The following is a 14,068-nucleotide window of genomic DNA, read 5'->3' as shown; positions in this document are numbered from 1 at the left end:
ATGAGGGAGATACATAGGCTTCGCATGTTTCCCCAAATATGGCGCATACACTGCGTGTGCACGCTTGTACTGCAGTTTTATCACAGGCAGAATGAATCATATATGCGGCTGAAAACTGGCCCAAAAGGCTAAATCCGTCCCTCAGTGTGTTATGAATGATGATGACATAGTAACATGCTGTGTACCTTTTGGCATGACTCAATGAACTCGTCAATGGTGACAACACCATCATTGTTACGGTCCATTTTCTGGAAACAAAAGAGCAGATTGAAAGCAGATCCATCAGACTGCTCTGAAAAACACTGTCAGCATTTGGGTCTGAAATGGAGCCTTTTAGCTACAGCCATAGTGTTTACCTGTGTTAAAAATAGTTCTACAGTATTAAAGGAATAGTTTGGAGAAAAATGTCAATTACAGTGTAGCACAAATGCAGCTCATCAGCCAAGACATGTTTGGCGTCTGAAGATTGCTTCTTTTTTGCACTGGAGCTACAAGTCTGCAAAATTCCACCTCTTTTAGTTGTTGCTACATCCATCAAACTCTCAGTTCAGGCTACCTGGTAACATCTGCAGCATATTAAAAAGCTTGGGAGCATAAAGGAACTAAACTGGCTTCACAACATGTTCAGTGCAGACATACAGTGGGGTGCAAAGGCCTATAATGACTGCTGTAATGACAGTGTGCACTTGAGCTGCATGGAAATGTTTGTGCAAAAGTCTCTCATGAGCAGATCAAAACCACCTGAGAGGCATCTGAACATGAACTTCACTGAGAGAATAAGACTCAAAATATAATCTGACATTTTCTTGTACAAAAGGCCTCAACATGGTCAATATCACATACTTGCTTCATTTTGAACAGTGACCTAGAATAGAGTTCTAAATCTTTCTGCTTCATAGTAATTGTCATAACTTTTCTTGTTTTAAATCATGATTGTAAAATCTGTTTATTTCCAAGTTTTAATGGAAAAAATACCAGATTTTTAGTGTGGTCTCAGAATTTTGTACTGTACATGACTGAAAATACCTCAATATGCAGGCCAATTTAAAGTAAATTTAAATTTAAAAACTAGATTCTGGAAACCATGTTTACATTAATCAAAGCAAGGCAATCTTTTAGTTAAGGCATTGCATTTTCATGTCTAATAAGGAGGAGCTGCCCTTTTAGATGAGCTAGCACTTAAGCTAAGACTGGCAGGGTTGCCAGCTCACACAGTCTTGCGTCTTTTTGCAAACTCTAATACTGCAGAAAGAAAGTCAATCAACCTCCTCGCAACAAACTTGCATGGCAGGTTTTTATATTCTTTCTGGATGATAAAATCCATCTAGTTATAAGCAAATAAATATGTATAATTTATTTTCAATGTAGGCCTTCAAAAATGAACATATATACATTCAATTCCTTAAAACACTTCTTATGATGATGCAGATTTGTTGTAACAGTAGTCATTACTGCTTCATACAGGCTAAGCATTTTACACATAACACTGAGAGAACAGCCGTCGCGGTTTAAGCATTTTTCCAGCCTACTAGTTCAGGATAGAGTAGTTTTTTGAGCTGTGCATGTTGGTATTTTGTAATTAGACTTGTTCAGCTTCCAACGCTAGGTTCCCACCAGCCTGATTTTACCGATGAACGTGTGAGGTAATTTGATCTGTCACTGCAGCTCATAATGATGTGTGTATTCTGGAAGGTCATATCGCAATAACAACAAAAATACGATTCATCATGCAGCCCTGTTAGCTACATTAGCCTTGTGGCTCCAGCGCAAAACTAAAGAAGCAAAGGAAACGTGTCTTTACTCATCAACTGCATTTGTGATAAAGGTAAAGCTGTGTGAGTTTGTGCCGAACTGCTCCTTTAACAACAAAACAAATGAGCAAATTTATAATATATGTGATGGATATTTAGGGTCCTATGCAGGTCACCTGAAAGAAGGTCTCGACATGCTCTCTGGGAGCATCCTCCTGCATGCAGGGATACGTGTACTTCCCCATCATGTCGTAGATGGACTTCATGATGTCCAACATCTCCTGAAAGCCAAAAACACAGGCCGTTGAAACTAGATGCATGGTGTTTTACTCAGCATTACAATGAAATTGAATCACTTTGTTCAACCCAAAGCCTTCAAAGACGGACTCGACGCACCTCTTTGGTGATGCACCCGTCTTTATTGAGATCGTAGAGATTGAAGGCCCAGTTTAGCCGATCGTTTATCGTCCCCCTGAGGATGATGGACAGGCCGATGACGAAGTCCTGCAAGAAGTAAGAGGGCAATGGCAGCACTGGTGAGCTTTGCTGAGGTCACTTGTTAAACATAAAACATAGACAGATGTTTAGCTATATATATATATATATATATATATATATAGCTAAACATCATAAAATGCACAATTACTGGTTATGTGCTGAATTTTGGAATTAAATATTCCACATACTGGAATTAAAAAATAAAATATAAATGGTGGTCTGTGCAAAAAACAACAAAGTTAAAATCTTTATTTTTAGATTTAAATTTTCTTTTAGCAATTTTTAACCTTAATTCATGTACATGTCTCTTTACATACATCACACACACACACACACACACACACACACAAAAGAAACATTTTGTAATGATTACCTAAACTAAGATTCTGAGTAGAAAATAGGAGGAAAATACATTATTTTCACATTCATAAGAGTCTGGTCACTTAAAGTTGGAAAATTGGAAAATTTATATCTAAAATCAATTTAAGATATTTAAATATTGAATTTAAAATATCAATTAAACATTCATTTTTACTTTTAATTATCTAACTAGGCATTTTATGTATGCCCAAAATTGAAACCTTCTTATATACAGTTGTATGCAAAATTTTGAACACGCTCAGTCAAATGAAAATAACACATCCTCTACAGAGAACACACTTAAATATGGAATTTCTTTGCAGATTTTAGTGCACAAAAATTGCAAAGAAAAAAATAAAACATAAAATGTGTCAAAACATTTGCACAGACCACATTTTATTATTTATTTTTTATATTACATTTAATAAATAAACAGTAACTATCCACTAAAATGTGCAGAACTGGGTTCTCTACAGAGGACGTGTTATTTTCACAAAACAACAAAACGTAATTTGACCAGGGGTGCCCAAACTTTTGCACATGACTGCAAGCCACAGCCATACATCACCTTCATTTGTGTAACTAATTAATTCTCTTTTAAGACATATTTTTAATGTTTTTATCCATGCCCACATGAAGCGCACAAATTAAATACACAAATAAGCTCAAAATCCTAAACAATAACTGAACAGTACTCACCTCAAAACTAACTGAGCCATTCTTGTTAGTGTCGAATGCCTCAAAGAGGAAATGTGCATACGTACTGGAATCTGGAGGAACGAAGAGGACGTGATTATTTGCATCTTGTACATTTGAAATATTTTTCAGTGTACAATAAACATCCAAACAGCTAAAATACATCAGCATTCTCAGGATCACGCTCTTCAGTTTAGCCCTTTTACAGCAGGCTTCAATGCTCCTGAATGAATAAATAACTCGGGAGTGAAAGAGAGGAAGGAGCACAGATGGCACATGAGAGACTCACCCCCTTGTGGGAAGAACTGGGAGTAGATGACTTTAAAGGTGTCCTCGTTCACAACACCGCTGGGACATTCCTGAAAAACAAAACGCCGCTTTGAGTAACTCGCCTGACCAAATGTTACAATATATGATCCAACTTTACAGGGAAATATTTTCAGATTTTATAAAGTCTTATAAACTAATGCTGGACATGCATGTCTTGCAGTTAAAGCAGTGTTCAATAAAATGTTACCACTGCTTTTCCCTTGTTGAAGGTGGTTAGCATCAGGGGGAGTGTTCCTATACTATATGGCTAAAAGTTTGTGCACCTGCTAACAGAAAAAAATAACACATAGCCTTGCAGCCTCCTTAGACAAAGACTGGCAGTAGAATGAGTTGTACTGATAAACTTAGTGACGTGGCAAAGGAGGCATCCCATGGCAGTACCACAAGTCAGTTAGTGAAGTTTCTACACTGCTAGAGCTGCCCCAGACAACTGTAAGTGCTATTATTGTTAAATATAAGCATCTAGGAGAAAACAACGGCTCAGCCATGGAGCGGTAGGCCATGCAAACTCACGTAGCTGGGAAGCCAAGTGCTGAAGCACATAGTGTACAGAAACTGCTTATTTTCTGTTGCATCACTTGCTGCAGAGCTCCAAACTGCCTCTGGAAGCAACATTAGCGCACAAACTGTGTGTCGGGAGCTTCATGAAATGGGTTTTCATGGCTGAGCCGCTGCACACAAGCCTAAGATCACTGTGCAATGCCAAGCTGCTCTGCTTGGTTGAACGTGTGGATTCAAGCCTCGTCAATAACACAGTGTGGATTATAAAACAGCCCTGTAGATGCTCTTTATCTGCTCTTTAATAGACCATGGACGAGTCGGAGATCCTCACGTTTTTGAAGCCCCTGTAGAGCACTTGGAGCTCCTTCTTGGTGAACTTGGTCTGCTCCTGCAGCTTCTCGAGCCCCTCCGGCCGATGGCACACGGTGGACAGCTCAAAGTCATCCTCGATGCTGTCTGTGGAAGACAGGAAGTCTCGTCAGAACAAGACCAGCAGCTGCACACGGATACAAGAAGGCAAACTCTGATTTATTCACCATGACCAGAGTCAGTATTATAACTGTCAAATGTCAGTGAAGCTTAAAGTCAATAACATCTTTATCACAAACTCCATTAAAAGCAAAATACAATATTACAACTGACGAGGTACAAGCTTAGAAATCTTCAATGCGTCTTTAAAAAATGTCAAAAACATGAGTTACAGTGCAAGTCAAAAGTTTGGGCACACGATGTAAAAGGGACCACATCACCAAAAAACTAATTTTGTTAGTGTTTTGTTTTTTTTGTTTTTTTTAAATAGAACAGTTTGACGTAGTGTGTAAACAGTGTTCAGGTTTCACTCCATACAGTCCATATATGGAAACTAAGCAGCAAAAACAGCCCATTTTGAATTTATTGTTTTTGTGATGTCACAACACATTTGCACGTATCCTCCTGTTCAGCCTACAGCAGTCAAGAGTGTTTCAGCCTGGATTGCTTTTTGTGTGACACACAGTACAAGGCAGCCAACCAGAGCAGAGGTCATTTACATATATCTGTCTTAAAGAGACAGGAACAAAAACAACCTGTTTAACTGTAAGTGATAAAGAGAGGTTGAAAAAGTTGTTGTAGAAAAACAAATGACTGTTTTTGGTACACAATACCAATAGAATAACTGAAATACAAGAAAAATGTAGGATAAGCGTCCTTGTATGCGTTTTTGATTTTTTTTTCAACTGTCCACCCAATTTAGTCATGTCCAATCTAAAGTATTCTGTTAATGTTACACAATTGTGCTGCCACCATTTTGGTAGGCAACTTCAAGGTTACTCAGGAGCACAGTGGCAGTTTGTTATCCAGCAAAGACTTTTTTTTCCAGAACCCTCAGTTTTAAAACTATTTTAAAGAGTACTGGTTACGGTCATATTTAAACGATATATCCTATGTGATTTATTGCAGTAGTGATTAATGAACACCATCTATACCATTGAAAGTGCACTTATTAGTGTAGTAGGTAAAGTATAGAAGTGTGTGGTTTGGGAAGCAGCATGACGAGTTCAACAGTCCAGCAGCTCCAGTGGCTGATTACAGCTCTGCTGAGCTGCTCATTAGCTGCTCATTAAACATCTACAAGAAAACGTTCAAGGTATTTCTTGATTAAGGATGCATTTATTGAGGTAAGCTGATGTTGGCTTTCTATTCACCAGCTTCTGTTCCCACGACATCTTTTTGAACTGCCGCTGCAGTTGCAACGTCACTGGACGGCTCAACACGCTTGGAGGAGAACACTAACTGCCTGTTCTGTTAAGTCAGCTAACAGACGCCTGCACTGGCTGGCGCTGTGCTGAGTGATGGAGGAGAGGGAAGGCCAGGCCAACTGTGCTCTCTTGGACTCCCGGCCACAAACGGCTATAGCATCACTGGTGACTGAACTCGTGATCTCTGGATTTTATACATGTTTTTATCATCAAAAAAGACATTTTGATCTAGAGCCTTATATAGAAATGCTTGCTCTAGCTTTTAAGACAAATACAAACAGTGCAGCTGATTCTTAGGCACAAAATTTCCAAAGCAAAAGGTTTATTAAAGAAAAAGTATGTGTTTTCATTTGCTTAACTCTTTTTTGTTCACTGATTCTAATTGCTCATTATTTATCCTAAAAGGTGAAAAATTGTAAAAAATAAAGAAGAAAAAATTCTTCCATATGTCCATATGTCTTCCAAACCTTTTACATGTACGGTACATCTATCTACATATATCTAAAAATATCTATATATGTATATCTAAAAAATAAATAAATAAATATATATATATATATATATATATAGATACACACACACACACACACACACAAACACACACATATCTACATATATCTATATACATATATCTATATAAATTATATATATTAGTCCAGGAATCCTACTTGTTAATATAGCTGTCAAAAATGAACAGAAGAGCATCCATCTGCATTATTCAATCTGCAAAAGATCACAGCAGAAATCCAACTCTAACTATTTAGAATTTAGACAGACTCAGGGTCAGTCCTGACTTCACTCGCACTTCATGGAAAATCCCCTGAGGCTATTCCATAACAGCTGTCTATGTGACAGACGAGCTACACAGAGCAATCACTCCTGCCTGCAAAGTCTGCTCCTCGTCTCACACCAGCGCTGAAACTGACCTGAATGGCCTCCTGACTTTTTACCAAAATAACAGTGCCAGACCGCAAAAAAAAAGGCTACTCTGTGTTCTGAGTTGTCAGTTTATTAGAAACGCTTAATTTATATCTACACTCATTGGCCTTTTTTATTTTCAAGATTTTAAATGTAACAAGGTAATAGAAATAAAGATAAGTGGACAGAAAAGAATAAATAAATACGTTAAAAAAAATAGGCTGTCAGACAAAAAAAATTGTCAAGAAGTGTTGAAAAGGACATGAATCTGATGATTCAAAGAGAATTCAAAGAGAACTCAGTCTAAACTTGAAAGATGTGTCTTCTAATGATGTGAGTGAATTATCTACTGTCATCATATCTTCCTCAGGATAGTGTTGATTTTTCATTAGAAACCTAAACATAGAGCAAGACCTCCTTTTTAAGTCTGTGTGATTTTAACAACGTATGACGTGGTTCAAAAACGCCTGCAACATTGAAATCACTGTTGTTGGAAGAAAATCTTGTATCTCCCCAATGGTAACTTTACAGGAGAAGGATAAAACACACTTTACTTTTAATGTAAGTCTATGGGACCAGAATTTTTCCCCAAGTCATTCTGAGCTGTTTATTTTGGGCCATTCATCATAACATTTACACACAATGTACAGACCAACAGGCTTTTTCAAATTATGTCAAAAACTGAAAAACAACAAAAATGTTTGTGTCATTGCTGTGCTAAGAATGTTCCAGCATCCAAGGTCAGTGGTGGTCCTATGGTGTTTAACTCCATTGATGGACAGGGTAGAGGGGGCTGGTACACTCCATGTCCAAACGTATCCAGAAGACAGTCCTTCTTACTAATTTAGCACTGTTGGTTTCAAACATGCATTCCTCATATTTTTCTTCATAAATTCCATATTTCATAAGATATCCACAAGACAGTGGTGTTGTGTGCTCAAAACTAAAGCTCAGGGACATTACAATATTCTTATGAATATTTATACAGGGTGGTTCAAAAAGATTCTTCTGATTTCAAAGCACCATATTTTTACAACCGTGAGGCGCCTAGGAACCAATCACAATCCAACTGGAAGAGGGGGTCACAGAGTTTGACTGTCAGTGGAAGATGGCTGCCTTCAGTCTGACAGGAGATGGAGACCCCTGAGCAGAAAGCGTTCTGCGTTCTCCACTTCAATAAGAGTGAATCCGTCGTAACTGTGCAACGTGATTTTCGTGGGCAGTGAACCTCCAACAGCTCGTCGTTGGTTCCACAACACTGGATGATCTCCGAAATCACACTGAAAGAGCCGTGAGTGCAGCGACACCCGACATGCTCAATCGAGTATGGGATGAGTTTGACTATGGTGTTGATGTTGTCTGTACAGCTGGAGGAGGTTCAGATTGAGCACTTGTACAATTACATAATAAACTTTATGCTCATTTTACAGTTCACTGCATTGTTCTGTAATGATTTACAAGTGAAAAACCATTTTGAAATCGGATGAAGCTTTTTGAATCACCTTGTACTTTGGATGTGAAACTTGGAATTTCTATCAAGATGTACAAATCACAAAAATCACCAAAATTCTCTCAGGATTATAACATATAAGCATATGAACTATCATTTTGTACAATTCCCAGATGTCGAGGAATTGTAGGAAACATTTACATTTAATTCAGGAATTCATAATCATTAAAGTTTTGTAATTCAAAATGTTTTTTCTTTTACTTTCTTATATCTCCTTCTATCTCTGATTACACAACATAGCGTTACTGTCCAAATTAAAATGGATTTCCAAAATAGCAAATTTACAGGAGACAACATAAACACTAATTTTACGGTAAGTTAACGTAAAACAGTTTTATTCCAATTAATTTTAGAGCTTTTGTGTTGGTCCATTAAAAATGAAATGTTCACACAGTGTAAAGGGCATCTGTTGTGCTCGAATGATGTAGAACAGAGAAAATTTGAAGATTTTTTCCATTGGACAGTGATTTTTTTCAGGTTTTACTGAATTCCTGAGATCATCATATCTACGATCACCAGATCATTAATAATCCACACAATTTTTGTCTGAATAATGTATAACACTAAGAATCAGGACTATTATTTTGACGTTTCTCGAGAAGGTGGGACATTGGCTCTCATTGGACACCTTTGTGAGACTGCAGTCCAACCAGAGTCAGAAATTTCAACAAACAAGGCCACAATATTGGAAACAGTGCATGTGGATGGCCTTCAGCTTTTGCTTATAGACCAAACAAGCACCAAATTCAACTACGCCACATTAGAAATCCATCAGCCGTGTGCATTATGTGAAATTTTAAATTGATTTTAAATTGATTTTTATTCTTGTCGAGAAAGAAAAGCTTCATTTCGCTTTTAGTAAAAGCTGCTGTGCACATCCTTCACCGAACATCTGCAAAGTGAAGCTGTAGAGCTTTTTTCTGGTTAATGATGACACTCAGCCATACAAATCTGAGCTGTGCACAGCTTTCTAGATTTACAGTGAGTGAGCGTGGGGGACGATCAATAAGGAGACAAAATTATGGAAACATGCTGACATATGGCTCCATCACTAATGATCAGTCTTCAGAGCAGCTTTCAGAATGCTCTTATACAGATTTTGAACAATTTCTTGTCAGAAGCTGGGCCATCCTCCTGGGTGTACAAGACATACTGTCATGTCACTGTCAGGATGGGGCAGACAATTTAAGCTGAAAGCTTTCTTTAGCTGTTCAAAAGAAAAACCAACCCAATTATAGAAGAAAAAGACACTGCGTTTTCTTCTCCCACTACCCTACAGTCTAAATTCAACTCCTAACAAAACATCACATTCAATCCCCAGTCCAAACAGTCCATATGTAAAAATGAAGCCAAAAAAACAACCCTTTGCTAACACACCAACTACTAACAGGTGTATAAAATCAAGCACATAGCCATGCAATTTCCATTGACAAACACTGGCAGTAGAATCGGTCGTACTGAAGAGCCCAGTGACTTTAAACATGGGAATCTAAGTGTTTGTATTGTGAAATGGAAGAGTCTTGGGGCAACAACAGCTCAGCTACGAAACGGCTCAAAGAGCGGGGCTGCCGAGTGCTATGTACGTACCGCTTAAAAATCACCTATCTTCTGTTGCACCACTCATTACAGAGCTGCAAATTGCCTCTGGAAGCAACATCAGCACAAGAACTGTACATTGGGAGCTTCATGAAATGGGTTTCCTTGATGGTGCAGCTGCACACAAGCCTAAGATCACTATGCACAATGCCAAGTGTCGGCTGGAGTGGTGTAAAGCACGCCGCCCTTAGGTGCTGGAGCAGTAAAAATGTGTTCTCTGGACTGATGAATCACAATTCTCTGTCTGTCAGTCTGATGGACAGGTCTAGGTTTGGTGGTTGCCAGGAGAATGTTACCTACCGTAATGCACAGTGCCGACAGTAAAGTTTGGTGGAGGAGGGATAATGGGCTGGGGCTGAGTTTGGGCCGCTTAGTTCCAGTGAAGGGTGAAGTTAATGATACAGCACACACAGACATTCAAGACAATTATATCCTTCCAGCTTCGTGTGAACAGTTTGGGGAAGAACCTTTCCTGTTTCAGCATGACTGAGCCCCAGTGCACAAAGCAAGGTACATAAAGACATGGTGTGACGAGTTTGATGTGGACGAACTTGACCGTCCCTCACAGAGCCCTGACCTCAACCCCAATGAACACCTTTGGGAACTAGAATGGAGATTGTGAGCCAGGCCCTCTCGTACAACATCAGTGTCTGACCTCACAAATGCTCTTTTGACTGAATGGGCACAAATTCTCACAGACACTTTCCAAATCTTGTAGAAAGCTTCCCAGAAGAGTGGAGGATGTTGCTGCAAAGGGGGACCAACTGAAGATTAATCCCAATGGATTTGGACCCACACACTGAAGTCTTAAAAGGGACAGTAAAAAAAAAAAAAGTTTGATACTAAGAAAGGATGAAAAATAGTGAGTTATGACTGATTTTGGTGCATAAAATTAAAAGTAAGTGGACCTCAGAGAAATCAACTATAGGCCATAGAAAATCAAAGAATCGTATTCATATCCATGTTAGGAAGTAAAATATATCAGCATGTGGAATAGGAGCCCTATCTGTTCTACCACTGCACAAACAAGGCATTATTATTACTGATTTGTTTCATCCGAGTAAGTGAAAAAGTGAAGTACATTCCTATTTTTAGGTTCGCTTGCTCAAAATGGTTTGTGAAAAAGTCCTGTACATATCAAAATAAATGTGAGAACCGCACTCAGAAATCACATTATTAAAGGAGAAGGGTAGATTAAAAATATGCAAATATATGCCCTTTTGCCTAGGCCTCAGAACAAACACTGGCCATGGTTACAAGTGCTTTAGCTAATACAGGTCCTTTTACACAAACAGCCTCCCTGATCCTAATGAATAAGGATGTTTAAATGGACATGATATTATTAAAAGCCCATAAAAACCAATATTACTCCAGATTCATAAAAGGCCTCATCTTGTAAACAAACAAGTGCAGTTCTATTTTCTTGATGGACATTTGCGCTGCATCATATTAGCAGCTGCTGCATTTAATCTCCTTGTGACTCAGGAGCGGTTACTGTGAAACCTGCACTGCCGACTTAATTAGAAACGTCTACCTTGTCCTTCCAATGCTGGCCACTGCAAACTTACCTGTACCTTTTAGGTTTATTATATATTTGTAAAAACACAGACTGTAGCCCTGTTTCCATGCAAGCCATTAGTCTCATGTGGCCAGACAGAATGTCGTAACCATGAGAACATTTTAGGCTGAATATGGGTGTGTGTAGACTCGTTAAGGTGAAATTTCTAAACCAATCCTACGCCTTGTGAAGGCGGAGCTCATTGTAGGGGACAATGACACGCTGTTTAACACTGTCAAACAGATACCAAGCCTGTCGTTAGCCCATGGGTCGGCATGGCTGAAATGTCCCCCCCAAAAAACTGCAACTAAGTATGTAGATGTGTGCTGCGTTTGCGGAGGACACATTACACATGGTAAAAATAAAATGGTTACATCTAATGACAGAATGGGCACTCAGGACAGTCTTTGGGATGGTTACTGTGAGCTACGTACATAAGCACGGCAACGCTCAGACAAACCATGAATACATCCAAGTGTATGCGTATATAATTTAAGGGTTTAATGAACTCACCCAGGGGTTAAAGCAGTGGCAGCACAAATTAGCGGAATGGTACCTTTTTTAAATTACCTATGTAGCAGCTTTCTTATGTAAAACATACAAAAATGGACAGCTGTGCCTAGAACTGCAAAATCAAGTTGGCACTAAGAAGACAGTAATGAAAAAGCTACTTAAGGATGAGGACATATCCGAGCAGGTGGGCAGTGAAACATGCTGGTCTTAACTTACTCAGCTAGCATTAGTTTGTATCATATTCGCTGTCAGTATTATTGTGTCACATTTAGGATAAAAGCTTTGGCTAGTTTTTCATTAGCCAGCCAGCTTGGTTATCTCAGTGCAGTGTTTAAGTAAGAGTAAGAAATGGAGAAGATAAAAATGCACAGTTTTTTTAAAAAAAGTTATTTTGCACGAAGGTGCAAACAATACTGTGAGTGTTTGCTGGAGAAACAGTTAGAATTCTGGTGGGCTGGTCTGCATCATGTAACTCCCAGTCTGAAACCAAATCCCAGAAAGCGGTAAAAGGTGGGTGAATGTGACCTGGATGACAAATGATACCTACTGGAATAAGTGTTTATAGATGTTTATGTAGCTTTATGCCAGTTGTCATGAAGGGCTGGGATAGGGTAATACTTTACATTAGGGGTCACAAATTAATCTCTAGTTATACGCTAATATGTAATTAATACGCATTATTTATATATGAACAGTTCGTAAAGCAGTAATTGTTACTGCAGTTACTGATTTAGTACTTGGTAATTAGTTATTAAGACGCTGTTCACTGACAGTTTTGCCTGTTATTAGTTCATAGCTTAATCATTCATCAGCTGTGCTCTAATTGCTACTTCTCACTGCAAATGATAAAGAATTGACATAAAAACTAGGGAGTACTTATGAGTTAGTCCAGTTAATTATCTGTTAATCAAGCTGATGATTTATTAATTACTACTTTGTGTCCCTCCCAGTAAAGTGATAGTTTTCACTACTAATTATACTAAGAACTCATGATTAATGATTACTTGACTAGTTACACATATTTTACTTCCACTCTACTTGTTTTTGTGTCTCCTTAAGTATCACAGCATTTATCAATTAACACTTTTTTTAAATAAACCAAACAGGAATCGAGAACAATTCAGTTATTTAATAAACTAACCCTTCACACTTACACATCTCATCCAGTGTCGGGTCCTAAGAGTGGGTTTTCCATTGGCGTTGCTCCAAAAAGACCCTTTTGGCAGCTTACAGTCTGACAGATACTGTCAATATGTGCGTATTTCATTCAGTTGCCTATAAGAGGAACTGTCTACATATATAAAAGTGGAGGTGAAGGAAAGTGTCCAGTAAAGCTTAAAGACTGTGTTCCAGACTGCACAGTGGAGTAAAGATGAAATGATAAATCAGTAGATTTATTTACAGATAATTAATGGGACTAACTCGAAAGGACCAGATCAGTGGTTTCCAACCTGTGAGCTCTGGGTCCCCCAGCGGGCTGCAGTGGTACTGATAGGGGGGCGTTTAACTGTGAGGTTTTTGTTTTTAATGATATGCAAACATTTAACCAAATGTAATTTTAAAAAAATGTTACATCATATTTAGGTCAACCTCATTTATTAGTCTTGCAAAATGTTCGCTATGTTTACAACATCAATGCAAGTTTCTCTTTTTGTTCATATGAAATTCATCCATCATGGATAAATGGTTACAGACAGGGTCTTTCAGAAAGAAAGACCCTGAGGCTGGACCACCTACAAGTGAAACAGCCATCACATCTCAGTCTGAGAAAACCAGGAAAACCAAGTATAAACTGAAACGAAGAAAATACAGTAGTGAGTAATGAGCTTCATCACGAAAGGGCAGAATGTCTTCAGCTGACAAAGATCTACTTTTCTTCTTACAAAACAGGCAAACTGACCCTGGGTTGGCTACTTTCCATTCTGGAAAAGTGAAAGGAGCACAGAGTTTCACCCCCTCTTTCAAGAGCTGGAACTTCATAAGCGTTTTCAGATACAGCTCAATGTTTATAACTCAGTTTAAGCTCTGCTTGAGCTGATTTTGGAGATGCTAACAGTGTCCGTGATGAAGCAGAGGACAAACAATTCCAGTTACCGACGAA

The 14,068-nt window shown here is 38.5% G+C and overlaps 1 protein-coding gene across 1 annotated transcript in view; it reads right to left on the bottom strand.

Annotated features, from left to right (window-relative positions):
- Nucleotides 1–14,068, bottom strand: part of LOC118816737 (Kv channel-interacting protein 2-like) — a 140,412-nt gene that overhangs the window by 1,676 nt on the left and 124,668 nt on the right. The window contains exons 2-7 of the mRNA XM_036583301.1: nt 4,468–4,592; nt 3,595–3,664; nt 3,309–3,379; nt 2,148–2,255; nt 1,928–2,032; nt 186–248 (exon numbers count right to left, since the gene is read on the bottom strand). Of these exons, the coding sequence (XP_036439194.1) occupies nt 186–248; nt 1,928–2,032; nt 2,148–2,255; nt 3,309–3,379; nt 3,595–3,664; nt 4,468–4,592 (542 nt within the window). The remainder of the gene's footprint in view (nt 1–185; nt 249–1,927; nt 2,033–2,147; nt 2,256–3,308; nt 3,380–3,594; nt 3,665–4,467; nt 4,593–14,068) is intronic.

Source organism: Colossoma macropomum, unplaced genomic scaffold (genome assembly GCF_904425465.1).
Source record: "Colossoma macropomum unplaced genomic scaffold, Colossoma_macropomum, whole genome shotgun sequence".
Classification (NCBI taxonomy): domain Eukaryota; kingdom Metazoa; phylum Chordata; class Actinopteri; order Characiformes; family Serrasalmidae; genus Colossoma; species Colossoma macropomum.
Note: the sequence above shows the minus strand (reverse complement) of the source record. Positions and strands in the feature narration are given on the sequence as shown.